The sequence below is a fragment of the Suillus fuscotomentosus genome (assembly GCF_016647785.1).
Source record: "Suillus fuscotomentosus strain FC203 chromosome Unknown F5891scaffold_271, whole genome shotgun sequence".
NCBI classification, from domain to species: Eukaryota; Fungi; Basidiomycota; class Agaricomycetes; order Boletales; family Suillaceae; genus Suillus; species Suillus fuscotomentosus.
In genome coordinates this window covers 16,681-38,813 of record NW_024539783.1, presented here as the reverse complement: position 1 = coordinate 38,813, position 22,133 = coordinate 16,681, and the positions used below count along the sequence as shown (strand labels likewise).

Here is a 22,133-nt window from a genome sequence, read left to right as displayed (position 1 = left end):
TAGTAGCGGTATCTAGCGGAATGCCTGTTGAGACCATGGCGAGAACAACCTGGATGACTTGGGAACGTACGAGACGAGGACAATACGAGGGCCCAACTTTATAGAGCCTTAGTGTCATCAGCGGTCTAGCTCATCAGGGTATATTTTTGGAACATGCTAACCTAAAGAAGAGAAAGCACTCGTCTTGTTGCGAGATGGAGATGATTTGCGGATGGCGGATGGCGGATGATGCTTGAAAAATTATTGTCATGAGTGAAGAACTGCAGACAGAGAAAAATGTTAACTAACACACAGTGAACATTAATACGTGAACGAACCATAAGACATGGTGCATGATATCATATAAGCGCACAAGAGACACTCCTGTGTAAAGTAGTTAGTCACTGCCAAACCGTGACGTACCTCTAGAGACAGGCTGTGTCTCTGGCAGTGCTCGAGCTTTACATCTCACCACTAATGCTCCGCTGTCAAGTAGTTTTGAAGTAGCTCTCCGTCACGGTCGCTCAGGCGATTATAACGTGTAAAGGTTGCTTGCTGGTTTGATTGGACACCCCGCTGTAAAGGTCAGAGTCTGCTGATTCAAACAGTCATAGCATCCGTGGGAAGTAATACCCGATTGTACGCAAGGTTCCGATGAAGTTCCGAGGACCGAAGGCCGAAGGTGTACGATCAGCTACACTTTTTATATCTTATCTTCAAATTTCAATAAGCCTGGAACCTGGAGACTCGTTCTGCGAGTCGGCGCTGTCGTTCGGATTCGTCGCTATGACCAAGTCCGAATCATTGCATTGAGCTGCTTTAATATTCCAGCCAAACTTCCAGAGTGTGCTTATAAAGTGGCCGCACCTGACTCAGGATGGCGCATGTAACGCTACATCTACAATAATTGATGTTACTCTATGTACAATCATGATATATTCTAACTTGTCTTTGCAGAGCTGGCGAGAGCACATTCACCATGCGCATAGACAAATCCTGCTTTTCCGTGACTGGCTTGGCCGTGGTATATCATCATGGTGATACTTTCCATCGTCCGGTGAGCTGGTTAGCGCGGAGAACGAGCAGGTCCCTGAGCATTTGTAGCGAGTCCTTGACAACATTCAGTTTGCTCCCCGCCACCTCATGCCATTGTACGGGGACCTCTGCAACAGCTATACCCAGCTGCTTCGCAAGCAGGAGTAGCTCAACGTCGAATATCCATGTGGCAAGATGTTGTGCAGGGAAAATCTGCTGTGCAGCGCGGCGTGAGAATAGTTTGAATCCGCACTGAGTGTCACGAATATGCCCCACGCCCACTATGCGTAGGATAGTGTGCAAGCCATACATGAGGATGTTGCGGAGCACAGAGCGCTAACGGAGAGCGGTGTAAGAAGTCAGTCATGTCATATCGGTAAAAAGGCGTACCTTGACCACAGCTTCGGTCTTGACGAGGTGCGCTCGACTGCCGACGACCACCGTCGGCTCGTTCTCCCGCTCAAGTTCGTCCATCTTTTTCCACAGCAGTTCCAAGTCTTCAAAGCGACTTGCACCGTCCGCATCCACCATCAACAGTCTGTTTCCGCGTGCGTGTAGCATCCCATGGCGTACCGCACCGCCCTTGCCAAGGTTCTTTTCAAGGGTGACAACCCGAATATCGCTATTGAGGTGTTGCTGTGCCAGTTTTAGGGCAAGTGCGGACGTGTCATCTTTTGAACCGTCGTCGATGATAATGAGCTCGTATGTACGTGTCTGGCGGATGGAAGTGGAGTTAAGGTGATCAAGTGTCGTTTCGAGCATGGACGGGAGACGGGATGTCTCGTTGTACGCGGGAATGATGACGCTGAGATCAATGGAGGCTGCATCGGCGAGAGATGGAAGGCTGAGAGGGCCTTTGAGGGATTTTCGTGAGCGGTATGTTTTTTCTGAGGGTCGAGTTATTATTGGAGGAGGTGAAAGCAAGATGAGAGCTAGATAGAGCTAGTGATCATCAGCGAAAATGTTCAAGTGGATTGGAATGGAGAAGATAGTCAGGCAAGAGGGAACTGATTCCCTGACCCAGGATTTGTCGTCCTCGCCGCGGCGCAACGTCTCTCGAGACGGCCCATGGCTCGAAGAACAAGGATGAAATGGGTGCTCATCATACAAAAACGAAAGACCAGACGTTGGCGTTGAAATTATCACTCACACAAGGTAATGAGATGGCTAGAGCAGTGAGCGAATAAACAAGGACGGATTGGTCCATTTTAAAGACTTATTACCGGAACCATACGGTAAATTGAAGCGAGAAATAGTTTGTCAACCGAGACTCTGGGCCTTTGAGAATTGCTTGCGTGGTTAGAATCCCCCGAGAGCGGCGAGGACCGAGGTACAAATGGCACAGCCGAGTTCGGTTATGCCAGACCGGTTGTGCCAGCAAAATTCATGCAAAGAGGTGACACAACTAAAAAGCTCCAGACTCGTGGAGATGTAACTTAGATCTGATAACACGTAGTTTGAATTCAATAAAACATAAAAATCAACGTCCCTAAAGCGAGATGGTACATGGCGGAGGACGCCCCCTGGCACCTGCGTCATCGCTACATAGCGGCTACTGGAAATGCAAACATTGCGGAGACACTGATGACTCACAAGCACCGCACAAATGCAGCAACTCTTCTGCGCAAATGAATTCACCCACTCAAGACCTTTTCTGTAACGATTCTCTCAATTGCAGGCGAATTAGAGTGCATATCATCTCTGATCTCGGTTTGGGCGACGGTGTAATCTCTCTGACTCACTTCACGATGTGAACAGCTACCGCCAAGTTAGAATGTGTTACCGCAACTGCAGAGCCTACGCCCTTCAAGGCTCCATCAGCAATGCAGGCAGAAACCCCAGGGCACGGTCGTGAAAGCACAGTATTGAGCGGCAACACGTTTGGCGAGTGCGTCATGATAAACGTAGGATCGCCAAATTGCACTGGAGCTGGTAGGTCTTTTAGTTCATCCAAAAGACACTTGGCTTACAGTTGATTGGCATCAGTTAAACAAATCGTTCTTGCGTCTTGAATTGACCTCGACGTCTAGCAGAGTGGAGTAAGGGTTGATGTTGAATGTACTATTTTGCGCCCACCTGTATCTGTATGCCTATGTAAAGATATCGATCAACGTTTATTTCTAAATAAAATCTGGATGCGCGTATGCGCCTGAGCTTGGTGCCCGTAGCCATTTCGCTACCCGCTTCCCAAAAGTAATAATGAGCTTGCCATAAAGAAAAAACCCACGGGAAGGGTGCCAATTGTATAGTGTTTGATTAAGTTTCAAAAAAAAGATCAGGCGGTCCCTCGGAGCGTTCCGTGTTTCCTGTAGAAAAGTGATGAATACTCGAAGAGCATGCAGTTGCACGACATCTGTCATCGTGCGTGATACCGAATCCTTAAAGGGGCAGTTTTACTTGTGAAAATGCGCAGCGAGGGATGATGATGATTATTTCTAGAATCCAATAGTAAGTTGCTACAGGAATTGGACTTACGTGGAACTTGATATGTTCCCGTTCCCCCTCCATCCCAGCAACACAGATGGACATAGCACTTCTGAAGGCCATGTTCAATATGCTGAATTATATCTGGCACCGTCAAAGATATGCTCCTAGATTCCCAGGCCAAAGTTTTCGTTAGCACCAGACACGAGCGAAGGCATCTTGAGCTGTGTCCTTACCATCCTCAGGCTCCTCAAGAACGTCCATCCCCCTCCTTTCTGTAGAATACACGGACAGACAATACGTATACTTCACTCGGGCTAGGCCCAGATCTGTCTCGCGTTGCTCTTGAGAACCACTGCTTGTCGCTTGTCCCCACCGGCACAATTCGCACGTCTCCTGCACATGCAAATGGATCCTGATAAACTCTGCGATATGCAAGAAGAGCGTACATACCTTAAGGGGGTATAGAGAACACTGCCTTTCCGGAGGTCCATCGCTGCAGTGCCATTTTTAGCGCGAGAGTGGATCATGTCGACTTTTGTACGTTTGAACCGTCATCAACGCGTCGACGATGAGCTTATATGCGTGCACCCACCGGATGTGGGCAGATTTAAGGTTCCTGGGCGTTGTCTCGAGTATGGATGAGAGATGTGATGTCTTGATATAGTGGGAACAAGGACACTAGATCGATGGAAGCTGCATCGGTGAGCGTTGAGCTGGACCACATTTGCCCTAGACTCATTCTACGAGCGCCCGTAACCAGTGCAAGTTGATTCAAAAATAATACTTAGATTTTACAAAGCGAAAGCCCAAACATTGAATATTAATCAATATTATGTAAGCTATATAGCGCCCGCTGACGCGCCGCGATTCCAACCATCTATCCAGCGAATCTAAATTTTTTGCACATTCCTGTCATTTTCCAAATCCGCTCGATTTCCAATATGTCAAGCTTCAAGACCTGCAACATTTGTCCATTACCCGCGCTACCCAGAACTCCTGCCCTGCGAAAAGGTCCTACTCTGTACTTTTTCAATCTCCTTGACCATGATGCCAATCAACTATGTACGGTCCGCCTTTGAAGCTCCCGTTTCAATACTTGATGTTGTCAAGCTGTGGGGTTTTCTCTTTTCTGCACGCTGTTAAGTGTTGCTGCTGCTGTATTTTACACTGCTCACTTGTAGGCTCTCATTCTGTGTGCATAGGCTTATTCTTTTCTGCAGTGTCCGATGCTCGTCTGCAAAGTCTCGTGCTGCGTCATACGTGCGCGGGCTCGACAAGCATTGTCTATCGCATGTAGTTGGTCATACCACCTCAGATCACCCCATCACTATGATCCGCTTTATCACCTCGAATATCATCAATCGTGCTTCGAATCCTTTGAAAGCTGATGTTCTTGGCTTTCGTGATCTTTCGTTAAGCACTGTGGCCGTTGTTTTTTGTGCACTGAACTGTTTGCAGGTTGTATGTGGTTAGACGGCGAGTGGGTTGTGGTGACTCACAACGGGGTGTCCGTGTCATCATCTCTCCTTGTCTTTCAGGCGTCCAACTATACTCACTGCGCTGCGCTACATCGGTCTATTTCTGACCAACGTTCTGATGTGGTGACATCTGTTATTGTATTCATGGATCGTTTCACTGCTTGTTTCTCGCACAAACCCATCGTAATCGCAAGACATTTGAGCGCTTCGATGCCCCCCCTCTCTTCTGGCTCTCTGCGTTGCCCCTCTCTCCAGCAGTAGTATTCGTCGCACGAAAGTCGCTAACGTTGGTGTTATCTTGCCAGGATTTTGTCGACTTTCGTGAGTGATTTGGTGCTTTGTCGGTTGATGCTGTTTTGGAACAGTCGGCCAATGTTCGTGTGCCCCAGACTGTGTGCGTATCTTATTGACCTGTATGGTGTTGAAGTGGGGCTCCTTCTGCTTGCTCAGTTGCCCTATGTGTCTCTTCCATATATGGATAGCGAAAATCTGTGGTCCACTCTTAGTCTTGATGACTTGGTCCGCCCCCTGCGTGGCCTTTCTATTGCCGTGTTATCTGGGGCTATCAAATGTTTACCGGTACGGGGTTGTCTTGTTGTCTTTCTTCGTTCTCATACTAAGACCGGCGATAGATTGGTGTTTCACATTTGAGAACACCTTCTATTTCTGCATTCAACCGGCTCTCAAATCATCAACGGTCATTCCTCAAGGCAAGACAATATCACGGCAGAATAAAAGGAGCTTGTTACACATGTAAGCCACGAATGGATCTGTAGAGAAGTTCCGGCACGTTTTGATGCAGACTATGCATAGATTGGATACCCCACTTATCGTGGGAGTGGGCTTTGCGCGCCTCCGGCTTCCCTTCGGTTTTTGTTCGTGTTCGACAAAGTCCTACCACCATTAACGTGGGAGTCAGATGTTGGTCGATCAAGGTTTTCAAGAGTTTACCGTTATCGTGGTCTTCTTCCACCCTAGCCTCATAATAGCTATCCTTGTGTTCCTCGACGGTGCAGGTACGCAACCTGCCCACAATATTTTTTCTTCATGTTTTGAATGCTACGTATCATAGCACAACGGCAGTCGTTTATTGGGGGCAACGACGAATTGCGTGTCTTCAAATACTCGATACATGCGGTAATATCTACTGTAACGCAAAAGTTCGGAAAGGACAAGAAGCCAGCTAGCAAGAGCTGGAAGCAGGTCTCGAATTTGTTTATCCAATATTGATGTTCTCTGTCAATTGCTTACCTCATAGGTGGGCCGGTCAACCTGTTTAACGTGGTTTATCGTTTATTGTTGGAAGGTCGGTCCGCATATCATATACTATTTCCATATGCAGATCTTAGAACGTTCCTGCAGACGTCAATAGTGCCACATTCCTTTAATTTCTGATGGCGCATCGGCATACCGGTCAGTACCAGTATCACATCTTTCGAAGATTAACAAGCCAAATATTCTTACAGTCGAGTTAGTTTAAATATGTGGCACGTCCCTCTGTTTTTATCAGCAACCCCACCTCTACAATGGCAACCGTCACTCAGGCTGAGTCCGAAGCACCCCTACCCTGTGTTTCAACTGAGTCCAAATTGCCTGATGCCAATGGAATCCCCCTGCCGAATCAACTGCTGGATGCAAACAATCGCATCACCATCATCCAGAATAACTTTATCGCAGAGGGTGTAACCATCAACATATCCTCGAGTAACTGCGACGGTTCCAGTGAGTTCTTCACACATATAACTTACCATTTAGGCTCACCTTTCAAACAAGCTGTGACCAAGCTGGACTACGTTGCTGGCGTTGCTGGAACTACTGAGCCTACGTCCTCGCAACCTCCGTTAGCAAGACAATTGGTGCCACTAGTGGAATACGGTCGTGAAAGCGTCATATTCAATGGCAACACTTTTGGACAGCACGTCATGATCAACATAGGATCCCACAATTGCACAGGAGCTGGTGGGTCCTTTCCTTCTGACCAAAAATCCAAGAGGTTAACAATCATTTACCACTGACCAGTCAAGCAAACTGCTCTTCCTAAGATCTGAAAATAAGCATAACATTTTCGCGAACCAGGGAAACCCTTTCGAGTTGTTACTTAGTTTAGTCAAAAACAAGTGCGGTCATTCATGACCCTATGTTGGACATTGTATTATTTTGATTCTGATTTTAGTCCTGCGCGGTCGTCTATGGCCCCATGTTGTGCGTTGTCGTGTAATTACTCGATACTCACTCTACATATCATAGTCTAGAGTCATTGCCTGTGATAAATCAATGACGCCTCTTGGTGCCCGCTCAGTGACGCGTGATGCGTGACTGACTGACTCTGGTTAGCAAAACCAAACCAAACCAAACCAAACAAGCAAATCAATAAACAAACAAACTACATACATAGTCCCTCGCTCACACGGAGTCTGTGTATATTCAGTACCTTGTGTAACGAGAAGATATCCATGTCACTCCCCATGCGTCGAGGAGATTATTGAATGTGATCTTAAGGTGATCGAGACGGAATTCGATTTCCCAGAGGCGTGCAACTTCGGTTTTGGACTTCAAGAACAGATCGTTCTTAGCTGGCGATAGGATTTTGGTAACAGTTTCTTCGGATTGGACTTTCATGACATGAAGGATCTCGCTGGTGCCTGTGCTGCTAGAGGGAGGAGAGACTGGGATATCTGTACTCCAGCCCAGGGCGGGAAGTATGACTCAGTTCACGCAACGCGTTCGATGGTATTGCAATATCAGCAAGTCCAATTTATTTGTCAATGCTGTCATCTAACTAGGCTAGACTCGTGTCTGATATTGTCGCTTTTGCTGTGGATATTTATTTCTTCATCGTGAGCTCATTATTACCTTTGGAAAGGCAGATGCCGAAACAACCATGGACGGGCGCGTATAGCTTGTCCCAATTTTTTTTTAAAAAGTCAATGAAACTGCATCTTTGCATAACACATGTGCATACAGGTGAGTTTATTATAAGATCAGTGAACTTCTTCCCCTAAATGTTACGGTCATGTCAGGACGCAAGAGCCGTTTGTTTAACTGATGCAATCATTCTTGAGCCAAATTTCTTTTGGATGAACTCGACGACTACCAGCTCCTATGCAATTCGGCGATCCTACATCTATCATGACGCACTCGCCGAACGTGTTACCACTCAACACTATGCTTTCACAACCGTGCTCCATTGGCTCTGGCTGACTCACCAATGGAGGTCCAAGGATGTGGGCTCTGCAGTCAGTCCGACATGTCATGTTCGGACTTGCTCACGGCTTATTTACAAGATGAGTATTTAGTAAGTCAGACATGCAAAAAACTCACTGTAACCGTTGCAGTTACTTAAAAGTATGTTCATGGTTCCCCCCCCTCCACAATGTGGTTGTTCTGTATGATGATAACACAACTACTTGGGTTCGGTGATGGCTGTGTGGTACTCAGCAGTGTATTACCATCAACATGAGTGGAGGGCATCGCATTTACATCTCGGAGTGGTGTAGCAATCAGAGACAAGCATGCCTCGTATATTGCATTAAGCCGCAGGTGACTCTGTGCAGACAACATTGAGTCACATGATAGGTATTCATTCCCGTTGATCATTCTGAATTTATTCGGGAGTTATCATATAAGCTTATTGCCAGATAGTTTGTGATGTTTATCAGTACACATTTGCCTAGAATCATACTATCATAGTGGAGAGTCATGTTTCCCGTACATCTAAAAATGTGGGTCCGTTGAAAAGTCGCTTGCGAGTGCTTGCGAGTGTTTTGAAAGTAGTTAGCTCAGGTCTCGCATTTGTAAACATTCGTTTTTGGTTATGTTGCACCCTGAGTGCTCGTTTTTAGGTTAGTCAAGAGATCTCGTCGTATCGCGTCGATTATCAACACATCTAGTACTGATATGATCATGAGCATCCAATGATAATCTTGATTACACTATACTACAACGAACAAGCTATATACGTAGTAAAATATTATTCAGAATCGGACGAGCTCTCTCCATTGCCTGCCTGCGATGGTCCAACATCCAGCACGTACTGCAAATAACTTTCGAACTCGAGTTTCTCTTCGTCCGTGAGGTCATCGAACACTTGCACGATCTCCTTGAATTTTTCTTCATGGTGTTGACCACCAAAAGTGTCGACGGTGATAACAGCGGAGCGCTGTTCCTGCAATGCACAGTGAGTACCGCTGCCAACTGAGGCCATCACATATTTGATGGCCTTCAGTGGCGAGGCGCTGAGAAAGGCTTCGCGGCCCTCGCGCCACACAAAACGAATGACGCCGGCCATGATAAACGCATTTTGAAATTTGGCGTCAATGGTGATATTCCCGTGCTGAAAGACTTATAGTTAGTGAAGCGCCAGAAGTGTGAGAGCGACATACCTTGTCCACAGAATATGCATGCATGAAGAGTAGGGGATCAATGCCCCATATGAGTGTGTTCACCATTGCGATGCAATGCCTTTGTGCTGCTGCGATGGTGCTCCCTCGTGGGGGAAACAGCTTGTATGACACAAAGACACCGTCGCGCGCAAATTGAGCGATTTTCCCGCGTATACTTGACAACGCGTTCGACACTTGTCTCCGATGGGCATTAGTGATAAAGTTTTCAATGACAACTACAATATTAGTATGATTATATGAATGGTTTAAAGAAAAACTCACCATCAGCTTCCAAACAACGAGGCGTCGAGTCTTTGATTGCATCCTCGAATTGAGCAACGCGTTTTTTCCGCTTCTGCATCATCGCATGTTTTGTAAACATCACCCGCCCAATTAAAACTTTCCCCCCCTTCACAGCGTCGCTGATGTCTTCGTTTGACACCCGTACCGTCTTCAATGTCGGCGTTGAATGTTCAGCGACGACAGGTGTTTGGGGTGCCGTCATGTGCACCGCTGCGCGTGTCTGCGGTTCGGTGGTGCTGCGGGGGGCTTGCGGGACAAAGTATGGGGTTGCAGGTAGGTTGGCCCTGGTACTGCGTTTCTTCGTAGTATGTGCCGGCCCCTTGGTCTATGTAGTTGTTAGTTAGGGTAGCACAATAAACGAAACACTTACATGGACAACCTCTTCTCGAGGAATCTCCCCTCGCCATAAGAGGGCTAGATTGGTAGCCGGGGGCATAAAGCCCGCCCCTCGGTCTATCATAGCGGCTCCTCCATCAGGGGCTTTGTCGACCCATGCTGGTAAGGGTGTTCCGTGCACGTGGGCACCCTCTTGAGGCCCCCCGGATGTTCCTAAGTTGGATGAGGATGGGCCGTCGTACAGCTGGTCCCCCGTGTCTCCGAATCCGTCTTGGTCGTAAGGGTACCCATCATAGGACATGCCGTCGTAGTGGGGCTGTGACAGATTAGGTTGAGAGGTGCCGTCGTAGTGGGGCTGCGACAGATTGGGTTGGGGGTTGGTGAAGGACGAGCCGTCATACGAGAAATTGGGTTGGGGGTTGGTGAAGGACGGGCCGCCATACGGCCGGTCCCCCGTGTCTCCGAATCCGTCCTGGTCGTAAGGGTACCCGTCGTAGGATGTAGTAGTGTCGTCGTGGGGGGGTTGTGACTGCGTGAAATGGTCTTCGTGTGATGGTTGAGGCTGTGCAAATTGCGCGCCGAAGGACGTAGAGCCAGATGCGTGCGAGTCGTCGTAGTGCGTGAGTCCACGGAAAGAGTGTTGATCTATTTTTTTTGGCTTGTTAGTTTGTGAATACTTGCGATTGATAAATCACTCACCTGGGCCCCCACTTTGCCACTGCATACTGTCTTCGTGTGGATTGAAACTGAATGCTGGCACAGAAGGTTGTTCGGCTGGAATGTTGAGTTGATCAGCGGCTGGAAGTCCTGATGGGTTTAGTCCCGACCCCCTTGCTGGTTTGGGGACAGCAGCCTTGCCCTTTCGTTGTGAAGGACGGTTAGCCATATAGTGGTTAGTACAAGAGAGAGGCAACAATCGATAGCGCACTGATTGCGTCAAATTCGATGATATTACACACAAAGGTAATAAAACACACCCAAACGTACATAAAAGCATGGCGGTCCGATCACGAAGTGATGTAGTGAATGTGAATGGCCTGGCGCGATAAGTAAGACTATTGACATATATGGACGGTAGGGAAAGGCATGGTGTTCGAGAAGCAGCTATATGAATGGCGCGTGTTCAAAAAGTCGACATGTGAACGGCACGATCCGAACATAATTGAATGTATGGCTATTTACTGATATATTCATTAGCGAGCGACGAGCTGGCAGTCAAATTTAAATACCATGATTTGGAAAAGAGGGCACAAAAAGAAGGGCCGTGTGATTGGAGCTATGCATCATGGCCTTCAGATTCTTCGTCATCGTCCGAATCCATGGTACCATTGTGATCGTCACCATCTAAATCGGAGGACGTATGGGAATCACTGGGATCAGCCGAGCTAGTGAATTGAGGGCGATGAGAAGATTCTCCCCTAGATGACAGTAAGTCGTTCTTGATGTTCAGGCCCAGAATCTTTCCCATTGCGTCTGCCTGGGCAGCAACGGCGCGAAGAGTGTTGCATTCATCATTGTAGGCAGCTTGAAGGTAGTTCCCGTCGTCCTCGATATCTGAATGGTGATGCCCGGTGAGAGCAGCTCTAACTCTTCGGAATTCTTCATCAGAATATTTGAGGCACATTTTGCTATCCTCGTTGAGCGCCTCAGAAAACTCTAAGTAGTGCTTTGCTTCTTGAATTGCCCATGCTGTAACCGTGAGGTGTTGACGTGCAGCTTCACGGCCAGCAAGCCTTGCCTTGAATAATTTGTACATAGTCGATAAGTTCATTTCCGCGAGGCCCTTCATCATCAACTCCTCGTGCTTTTACCGTAAGATTACACAATAAACCAAATAAAATGATATTTAAAACGTACCTCTGCAATGTCTTCAGCCGTGAACTCTGGTCGGCATTCTCACCCTAATGCATGAGCTGAGATACGGAGCTCTAATGGAGAAGCCATTGTAAACTTCCCAAAAAGGGGAGAAGCTGGAGGAGAAGACGAACGAGGGGGAAGGGATGAGTTGGGGGATTGAGAAGACAGATGACAAGAATATGTGGCATGACGCTTTCTACAGGAAGGAGACGACATGCGATGTGATTCACAAGGGGAAGGGCTACGCAATAAGCTCTCTTTCATTGCAGGTGTGTGGCCAGGCTTCCCACGACGGGACGGAGATGCGAATTCATGCTTTCCGCGACGGGAAGGGCTATGCAATAAGCCCTCTCTCACTACAGGAGAGTTTGACACCTCATCCACTGGGGAGAGAGGAGCTGGGAGAGAACCAGAATGAGGAGAACCTGAATGATCAGTACCAGGTCCTATATCAGAGGTCATCAAACAGGGTGAGTTATCTGCTTTCTTGAGAAAAAAATCAAAGAACGCTGGTTCAACACGGGTTGCACTGCTGGAGTTGGTGTGAGTAGGACTGCTTGGTCGAGGGGGAGACGAAATGTGAGATAAAGGTGCAAAGTCCATCATCTCGCTGTGTAGACAGCTCACCAGGTGTTGACGGGTGCAGTGAAGGTGCGCAATCCTGCAGACTTTGAAAGACTGCGCAGTTGCAAATCACTGACAGCCCAGGCAGGGCAGCACATGTCGAAGTCTACAATGTGAGTAGTCTGTTAAACCCTGATGCCAGCCTGATCATGCGCGCATACCTTTGCAGGTTATGTCCAAACTGCAAATTGAGAGAGTTTCCGTCCATTGAGTCACTTATTACGCACCTCAATTCCCAATCTACCTGCTGGCCACCTGAAGCATGACCACAAGAATTACCTGTCCCTCCTGTATTCCGTCAAAGTCCTGTTTCAAGTACCACTGATGCTTGTCATCAAGATTCCGGATATGTCTTCGGCATTGGTAAAAACATGCTCGATAGGTTGGAAGACGATACATATGTGTACCGGCAAAAGATCAACCATTACTACCCTTTCCACGATGAAGGCAAATGGGAATTAGGGAAGTTCTTGGTCGAAAACCTCACTCAAATGCAAATCACTAAGTTTTTGAAGTTGAAATGGGTAAGTAGGATTGTCTAAGCTGTAGGCACAAGTCTGATTTTAAACAGTTTAACAATCACACAAGACCGTCTTTCACTACGAAGGATAAACTCTTGGACTGGATGGACTCGCTTCCTTGTTTTACGGAGTGGCAAGTCTCCAAAATAGAGTTTTCAGGCTACAAGACCGTTTATCCCATCGAACTCATTTGGCGCGATGCATTGGATGTAGTCAAGCAACTCTTTAGTGACCCTATCTTTGCGAACCACATGACATTCATCCCACAACACATCGGTGTCGGTAATCAGCATGAATATGGAGATTACATGAGCGCTGATATGGCATGGAAAATCTAGGTCTGTTCACTATATTAATACGTTCCTCACCGAGTCACGGAAAGACTTGTGATTTTCTAGGACCACCTGCCTATTGGCGCAACCCAGGTTCCCATCATCTTGGGGTCCGATAAAACTCCTGTCACGCGACTTACTGGAGGACTGGAGATGCACCCGATTTTCATCACCATCGGTAACATCGATTCGGAGGTTCGTTCTAAAGCAACATTACGAGCTTGGCGCTGCATTGCATACATGCCAATCGTAAAGTTCCGTGTGCATCCAGATTATCAGAGTATTCTTCAGGCACGGCTATGGCATAAATGCATGGACCTCGTCTGTGCTAACCTCAAGGCTGCGGCAGCAGAGGGATGTTTCATGCCTGACCCTTTTAGATTTATCCGTTATGTTTTCACGCCCCTTGTAGCTCATGTATGCGACCTGCCAGAGGCCACCATGATCGCTGCAGTTGCTAAAAACGCATCTCCTCTGACTATGGCGACGCAAGAGCATTTTGGTGATGGGATCCTCCACCCCCCTCATACCGGGAAGCATACATTGGAACTCCTCGTCGGTATTGCCAAGACAGTTGATCCCTGGGACCTCGACAAGTTCCAGAAAGCGGCCAAAGCTCTTAATCTGTCTGGAGTTCACATGCCTTACTGGCGCAATTGGATATATGCATGCCCATCCGTCTTCCTCGCTGGCGAAATTCTACATACCTGCTTCAAATTTTTCGCTGATCACCCGCTCAAATGGGTGAAGGAGACTGTAGGAGCTTACGAGCTTGATACCCGTTACATTGCTCAGCATAAGCGGGTTGGCACGCGCCACTTCGCCAAAGGGATCACGCATGTCAAGCAAATGATGGGCCGTGAATATAGAGATATACAACGCACTATCGTTGCATCAATCGCAGGTGCCGTTTCACCCAGATTTATTCGCGCAATCCGCGGCCTTGTAGACTTCACATATCTTGCACAACACCCAGTTCATTCACCCCAATCACTCCAAGCCCTGACACAGGCACTTTCGGATTTTCACACCTTCAAGGACGCTATCGTTGCTGCAGAAGCGAGGAAGGGGAAGAAAGGCGTGAAAGAAGATTTCTTTATTCCAAAACTCGAGCTAATGCAAAGTTTCGAGGGTACGATCAGGAGGTTGGGCACATTGATGCAATTCTCGGCTGATACGACGGAGCGATTGCTCATAACGCACTGTAAGGATCTTTTCCCCCGGATGGCTCGACAAAGCAAAGATTTCACGGAGCAGTGCGTTCGTATTCTTAATTGTCAGGAGTCGATGGAAATATTTGATTTATATGCGTTGTTGACTTCTCGGGGAGCATCACTGGTCAATGCCATCCACGCTGAAGATGAGGATGTCACAATCGCTAATCCTGCACTTTCTTGGGTTTCCCGCATACTCCCTGATGAGGTGAAGTCGGTTCATGGTCCCAGACCAGTCCGTAACCACTTTCTCAAGGGCATTCTTTCTGGAGACGCGCTCACGGCTTTCCAACTGAATGTTACCCCAGACTATAAATCACTGTCACCGGCTGAAATACGCACGAAATACACTCTCCCCGACTTTGATCACACGCTCACCGACTTTATTCGTTGTTCATCCCTGGCTAGCGACGAGCACACCTGCTGGGACCCCAAATATGGGCGCTTCCAGGTGTGGAACAAGTTTCGGCTGCAGCTGCACTCGGCCTTCCAGCCACGGGTCATCATGCCAAGCAGGGTAGTACAAGCCTACCCGCCGAGCAATGATTTCCCCTTGGGCAACTGCGATACCATTCTTATCAATGGCCCAGGCATGGATGGCAACATAAGTATGTGTGTTCCCTGTATATTGAGTGAGCACTACTGATATCATATATAGCTAGTTATGTCGCGCAAGTTCAGCTTATTTTTCAGCCGACGATTCGACGAGGTTCAGACGTGGAGCTGCCATCGTACCTTTCCAAACCCCTTCTATATGTCCAGTATTTCCGTTTCGTCTCTCGTCCTGAAGACCGTCCTGAACTCATGATGTGGACCGTGGAACGCGTGTACACTCATGATGCAAATGGTCACCGCCATAGACATGGAGCTGTCGTGCGACTTACGGATGCAACGCATGCGGTCGAATTGATACCAGAGTATGGTGAGGCGGTGGACAAGAGCATGACCTCTGCGACATGCTCAGAAAGCTATGAGTGTTTCTTTCTGAATAATTTTGCGGACAAGGAGAGTTATCATGCATTCAGTACTGAGTTTGTATAGACAGTAGATTAATCGGTATGTAGCAATTGTATCTATTGCTATCGCATCCATCGTATCTATCGCATCGCATCTCTGAGCATATCGCATCTTATCGAACTCGGCTTCAGTTTATCAGCCAGATATGGTGTGTAATATTGATGTTCAACATCTCCACCAATCGCATGACTTCGCTACTGAAGTCGTAAGCGTTCGTAAGTGTTCGTAACGCGCGTAAGTTAAGCGTTCATTTCAGTCGTTTTGCAGATGTACCTAGTAGAAGAGTTAAAAAGGTTTCGCGGTTTTTGCCGGCCCGGGTCAGCTGCAACTTCATTGGGATCATCGTGCTCTTTGCTTGCTTGCCTTTATCGTTACAGCTTCTGGTTCGTCGCTCGTGCTGCATCTCGACCACCTCCCACATCACTTGTGATTTCAGATCGAGAGCTTGCAGGTGAACCGTGACGGGGCGTCTGTTGTGTTGTGTCAGTACCTTTCGTATTTTTTTTCGCGTGTCACAGTATATGCTAATATTAGTTCAAGAGGATTTTGAACCTACTGCTCTACATGTATTTTCCCGTTATCAACCTTGTTATGTATCAAGCCGAAACCAAAATATAACTCACCGACTCGGTTACTTTCCTACTCGCAATCGCGACCTCCATGGGATCACGCCGTGATCGACACGTCCGCACAAGCCCGTTGAACATGTAAAGTTTGAATCTGAATCATCAACCCTGTTATTACCTTCAAACGCTGTCATTTCATTTCATGACTCTGTCATGCTGTCATCCAAAGGTGTAGTTCATGCATCACTCCAATCTGTCTGCTAACATACATCTATACTTTGTAAATGTCAATACCGCTGCCGCGGAGACTATCTTGAGCAACCGACTCCACGGCTAGGGACATCAACTTGGCATTCATGAGATAAGTATACGAAGAATAATGTACAGATTCTTCTGAAGATCCCCATTCGTGGTCTATCGTACAACGCTGATAAATAAATGTTCAGAAGAAGTAAAGCACCTGTAACAGCATGCCTTGCAGCGGTTAGCGCTTGAATAGAATGTTCGGTGCTAAGACTGCTCGCATTCTAAACTTGAACATGCACATTTTTGCGGCATCGCATTGCTTTGATATCGTGCGTGTTATCGACCACTCGGCAGCTGGCAGCAATGTGCACCGACGCTCGCTGCTCAACTGTGGTCGCAACGTGTTTTGATTGTTCCACAGCGCACATCTCCACAATCTCCCCCGTCGTGATCGACAGTGGCTAGTCGCCATGATTACCCTGTGGGTGTTTTCACACAATTCACAAATCGACGCTCCACAACTCATTATTTAAAGCGCGTTGTGGTCCTACCAAGGAGCTCTTAAATACGCCCGTCGAATTGCTCCTTGGCATTTCCATATCCTTCTCCTCATTCTTATCTGTCAGGCATGGTCGCTCAAAAGTCGATCGCTACATCCAATGCTCCCGTCATAATGTCTACCGTAGTCGATGCTGGCATCGCGAATCCTCGCTCAGAGCTCCCCGATCTTCAATACCCTTCTGCCTCGAAGCCGGCCGACCCTCCAGCCGACCCTCCAACACCTGCTCACGTATTTACCTTCACGCACACCGGCCCAGCAGAGGTGGTCCGAACTACACCGGTGTCATGCACGTATGGCCCCTTTCGTGTTTGGGGCACATTGGGCGAGGGCGCGTACGGCGTGGCGATGGGAGCTGAAGACGTAGCATCGAATCGCCTGTTGTGTCTCAAGGTCTTTCCAAAGGAGCATCTTGAGCGCAAATCCAGGAAAGATGTTCTTCTGAACGAACTTGAAGCCTACAAGCGTCTTTCATGCGCATTGCCGTGTCCAGCGGCTGATTTCCTCATGGGGCTTGAAATGTCGTTTCAGACAAAGGATAAGATATGTTTGGTAATGGTGCGTCTTCCTCCCCTGCGACCCATTTCAGTCGTCTGACTCCATCGGACGTCTCTAGGACCTGATGGCGAGCGACCTGTATTATTATCTGAAACATTATCCTACGTACTGCGTCCGCAATGCTCGCAGGTGGGCTGCTCAAATGGTAAGCGGTCGTCTTTCGTGATCTTCGACATGTCATGTCTCACGCCTTTTCCGACTTCGAAGACCCTTGGGATTAACGCTCTGCACGAGATAGGGATCATCCACCGGGACATCAAAGCCGCAAACATCCTGATCGACGCTCGGCAGAACGTGCGCATCACCGACTTTGGCGTGAGTTATGTAAACAAAGACGAAGGACCCTTGGACCGACAGGGGAATTATTCTTCGGAACCGGTGGGAACAACACACACCATGGCACCGGAGGTCCTGCGCAACAAATCCGACCCCCGTCCTTTGAAGTATGGAGCACCCGCAGACTGGTGGTCGTTAGGCTGCGTCATCTACCAGCTCGTTTCGAAGAAGCACGAGGCACGTTTCGAGTCTTACTTCGCTGCTATCTTACTGATATCATCTCGTCAGTCACTCTTTGTTACAAAGGACGACGTATTTTCCTATGTTTCTTGGTGCTCCAGCCGCGACAGAGCATCCAAACGGTTCCCTGCCTTTGAAGAATTGCGTGAAGATCTCGAAGATTTAATCTCTGGGGTAAGCTTTTGTCTTGTTTGTTTTCTGACACCGTCACTCATCTTCACCGCGGTAGCTGCTGCAACCCGTCCCGTCATCGCGATTTGGGTTCGCTGAAGTCGTACATCATAGATCGTTTGTGTTCACACCCGGCACGTCAGAGTTCACCGACGCATACTCTCGCGGTGAGTTAAATCTGATTTGTATGCGAATATCATGCTAAAAACGAATTGCAGCGCTTGAGCGCAAAGAATTTCCATCTTCGCTGCCAGACTTACGATGTGGTCGAGAGACCAACGCAGCAGAGATCTGGTTTCGCCAACCTTCCTGGGAGAAATCGCGCGTTCCGAATGTGGACTGGGTTAAGCCGGCGCTTTTTTCTCCGTCCTTATGATGGCCCTTCAGTCCAGTAGATATTTATTTCGTTTCGATGGCTTCACTGTTCACTGTCACTATGTCTTCCTTCCTTCTTCAAGTTGTTGCAAATGATCTTATGTAAAATACATCTGTCTCTTGGCCCCCCTTTTTTGGTTCACATACATCTTTCGCTGTCTGTTCCATATCTCCCAGGACCCAGGCGGTAGTGGAATCAGCACGGGTATTCAGAGGTTTGAGCTTATAGTTGTCGCTGATTTCAGCAGATTGAGTACGCTACGGTGCTACTCAAAGCGTGCCATCCAAACGTTGCCAAAGTTCAAAGGAAGATCTCAGCACCAACATTCTCTCCTTCTCTTCGAACCCAAAGTTCTATGGTCAAAAAGCGAGGCTCCTCCCACATAATCGACCTGACGCGAAGACTGCACTTAGGTTCATGGTCCTTTTCGTCAGGCTTACCCTGCGTGCTCAAGAGTCAAAACCGAAGAAAATGGGCACGCCAGGAATCTCGCACGAGAGACTTGTGGTATAGACATGAAAATGAAATTGAATTCGAGGGGCTCCCCCTTGACGATAATCTTCATAACAGCTACCATCAAATATATTCTCCGCGCCAACGATCCCGAGAACAAGAACATCGATTGGAGTTTTCCGGGTACAAATCCAACCGCTCTCATCGAGCGCTACTGTGTTATTAATGGATTCTAGGAAAGATGGCTTGCCCCGTTCCACGTCACACCGACAGTTCACTCGGAGCCGCAGTGTAATTGAATCTGTACCTAACCAGACATGCAGACTTGAGTTCACAGGATGTTTCCTCCCGGGAGAGGGGTGATAGTACTTCTGTTCCATCGATACCATCACTTCAGCAATACGAAGGTTTGTGACAAATGTCCGCCCAACTCAACGAGGATCGTGGGGGTATGCCTCTTGTTTCTCTGTCGGGAATGCATAAGTTGGGGGTGAGAGTTACAAGGTATATAGTACGAAGAGTCGAATTCTAACTTTCCCAGCGTAGTTCAGCTTGAAGTGGTCGATATTATCCGACCTGTATGTACAAACCCGTCGCAGGCCTCTGCATGGTAAGTAGGTGCATGAATGCTACCAGGTTGAGGTATGTACTAGCCGGCCGTTCCGAAGTTTTTGCCGATGCATTGAAGTTCTATTGATCAATGTGATGAAGACAGGCTCTTTGACTTTTCTGTCAAGGAGTATGCTCCGCACCGTGCGTGCGTTCGAGTTTGCCAGCCAATTTCCTTGAGAACGAGCTTCTCGTTCCGCTCATTGCGCGATTGACGGATACTGTGGAGACAGAAGTGTCAACTCTTCGCCCACCATTACAGTCGCCAGCGGCTGTCCTCGACCAGGACGTTGACGCACTTACACTCGTTGATGTAGTGCTCTATGAGCTTCTAATGCAGATATGCACGGGTAGCAGGCGGTTCGAAACGGCATGTATTGACAGGTGAGTCGTTCAGTCCGAATCGTGGTGAGAACTGCAATGCGGCGCTATATATACGAAGAACGTATAACAAACCACATAATCCCATCGAAGATGAGGATATGAAAGAAAGCACTGAATGAGGTGCACTTATCCCCATTTTACGGACGACCTTTTAAGGGCATTTTAGTGGCGCCTTGTGTCATACTGCAGGGTGGCGGACTGTACAACGGGATTGATATATAACTGATGAAGTGATGCCAAGCTTAACTTGGGCGAAGGCGCTCAGTCTCTATTGATAGGTTCATGGGACAACGGAGAAGCAGAGCAGATTTCACCTGATCGAGAGTGGACCTTCGTTCGTGACCAGTCAGCGTGGGCCACCAATCGGATCAATCCCCTCCCTGACCATAGGACACATCAACAAATCTGATGTGTTCGACCTAATTGCATAAACAACCGCTCCCGTGTGCAGATACGTGAAGATCGCAAAGTCAAGTTATGAGCAAGTGAATCGGATTAGTACCACCATGAATTGGCAACTTCGGAATCAGCCCACCTCAGAGCAGCGCCAAAACAATATTAATTCCAAGCCTAATAATAAGTGCAAAAAAATCCAAAGTATTATTATAAATACCATCTCCACCGCACCACTCTCACCCTCATATCCTCACCCTGCCCACACACAACAACGCCATCCTGCTCAAACTTGAAATCCGTATCCTGGAGGTTGCTTCGGACGACCTGCGTACGACTACTCTGAGGTACCGTCTTTTCTGAAGGCGGAGAAGTAGATATAGGCTGAGGTAGAGGTGGATCTGGGACTGGGACTGGTGTTTTTTGGTCATCTTTTGGCACATCGGAAGTAGTGGTCGGGTTTTCACCAGCACTCGAAGCGGTAGGTGTTATCTTGGGCGCAGAAACTGTTGTTACTGTGTTCTTATCGTTCGCAGGTTCCTCAACAACGTCCACAATCTTCCCGTTTGTAGGTGTGGCCAGAAGGATAGATAGCACGAATCCTTCACTTGGGCTAGGCCCAGGAGCAACAAGGTACGTCTCGCTCTCACTCTCGAGAACCACCGCACGTCCTTCGTCTCCAGTATCTTCCCCGACACCGTCTATGTCCATTCGCACGTCCCCTACCCCTGCAGGTGGGTCCTGCGCATGCAGGATCTTCCGCCGCTTTCGAGGCAAAGATACACGTACAGCAGGATCTGCTAGATGTGGGAAGAGCGCACACGCAAGGAGAATCGGAGTGTATTTAAATCTAAAAGACACATCCAATCAGCACTCGCTCTGTACACAAAAAAACGAAATGAAACAGAATGAAACTCACCCAGCACCCGTCCCCAAGTCACCAAACACCAGCGTCCGCGCGTGTATTTTCTGGAGCTCTTCTAGATTCTCGGGGTCGACTTTTGTTTTCCCATTCACGTCGATATTGTCGAGAGTAAACCAGCGTCGCTTGCGGCCGTTTGTGACGTCAGCGAACAAGTGTGGGCATGGTGGTGGCGAGACCGACGTTGGGGGAGCAAGGGCCAAAGCCGCACGACGCGACGCATATTCTTGCAGTCGTTGTGACCTGTTGCGTCGCCCAAGCCCAGGACCGCGCGCAGAGCCCTTCTGTAAGATAATCCTAATCAGTACCAGAAATAGATAGTACGAAAGAGAAAGACGAGAGGGAAGGGGAAAAAAAACACCCACCTCAACGACCTCAACATGCACAACCTCAATCGCACTCCCATCATGCCCCCACCCCCAACCAGCACTAACGACCCCCCTCCCATCATCCTCCGCTTCCTCTTCAAAGCTCCTCTGTCTCGCATCCCCGCTCGTAGCATCATTCACACTCGCAGCACAATACCCCGCACTCGGATGCCCATAAAACGCCTCCCCCCATCCACCCACGAACCGACTTGCCCAGACACCACCTGCATAACCCATCCCGTCAAGCGCCGTAGCTCCAGCAATACCACGAATATCATTGCTCACAGAACCATGAGACGATACGGTAGGCTGCGAAGCGGAAGATTGTGAGGTGCTAGGCGTGATCCCGTTTGATACTGATACAGCGGGTGTAATGCCGTTCGAGGACGTGCCATTTGCTGGTCCAAGACCTGCAACTACAGGAGGATCTACGTTGTTTGCATCGCCCCCGACGCTACCTCCATAACTTGATACGGTGGGCACGACTCCAAGCACGATTTTGATGTC

General features: G+C 48.3%; 4 protein-coding genes across 4 annotated transcripts; 2 read left to right on the top strand and 2 right to left on the bottom strand.

The window, feature by feature from the left end:
- Positions 1-5,003: 5,003 nt before the first annotated feature.
- Positions 5,004-6,299, top strand: F5891DRAFT_317017 (uncharacterized protein). The gene is made up of 6 exons (XM_041371329.1): positions 5,004-5,498; positions 5,552-5,672; positions 5,733-5,788; positions 5,839-5,935; positions 5,992-6,225; positions 6,282-6,299. Exons 1-5 carry the CDS (start codon positions 5,268-5,270, stop codon positions 6,147-6,149), a joined length of 663 nt encoding a protein of 220 aa, XP_041216597.1. The 5' UTR covers positions 5,004-5,267; the 3' UTR covers positions 6,150-6,225; positions 6,282-6,299.
- Positions 6,300-8,889: 2,590 nt separating this feature from the next.
- On the bottom strand, positions 8,890-10,826 carry F5891DRAFT_989057 (uncharacterized protein; the record flags this gene model as incomplete). The annotated part of the gene is made up of 5 exons (XM_041378046.1): positions 8,890-9,252; positions 9,302-9,537; positions 9,584-9,929; positions 9,975-10,585; positions 10,640-10,826. 5 exons carry the CDS (start codon positions 10,824-10,826, stop codon positions 8,890-8,892), a joined length of 1,743 nt encoding a protein of 580 aa, XP_041216596.1.
- Positions 10,827-11,216: 390 nt separating this feature from the next.
- Positions 11,217-12,400, bottom strand: F5891DRAFT_1201032 (uncharacterized protein; the record flags this gene model as incomplete). Its single annotated transcript, XM_041368860.1, has 3 exons — positions 11,217-11,744; positions 11,798-11,823; positions 11,863-12,400. The coding sequence occupies 3 exons, from the start codon at positions 12,398-12,400 to the stop codon at positions 11,217-11,219; spliced, it is 1,092 nt and encodes a 363-aa protein (XP_041216595.1).
- Positions 12,401-12,792: 392 nt separating this feature from the next.
- Positions 12,793-15,529, top strand: F5891DRAFT_1132542 (uncharacterized protein; the record flags this gene model as incomplete). Its single annotated transcript, XM_041364741.1, has 5 exons — positions 12,793-12,945; positions 12,993-13,220; positions 13,341-13,682; positions 13,845-15,096; positions 15,147-15,529. 5 exons carry the CDS (start codon positions 12,793-12,795, stop codon positions 15,527-15,529), a joined length of 2,358 nt encoding a protein of 785 aa, XP_041216594.1.
- Positions 15,530-22,133: the final 6,604 nt, after the last annotated feature.

Excerpts from the sequence above, each read along its gene's own strand:
- F5891DRAFT_317017 (XM_041371329.1), top strand. The coding sequence starts at position 5,268 with ATGCTGTTTTGGAACAGTCGGCCAATGTTCGTGTGCCCCAGACTGTGT. Across the intron at positions 5,499-5,551 it reads GGGCTATCAAATGTTTACCG|ATTGGTGTTTCACATTTGAG; the intron begins GTACGGGGTTGT and ends GACCGGCGATAG. Across the intron at positions 5,936-5,991 it reads TGTGTTCCTCGACGGTGCAG|CACAACGGCAGTCGTTTATT; the intron begins GTACGCAACCTG and ends TACGTATCATAG.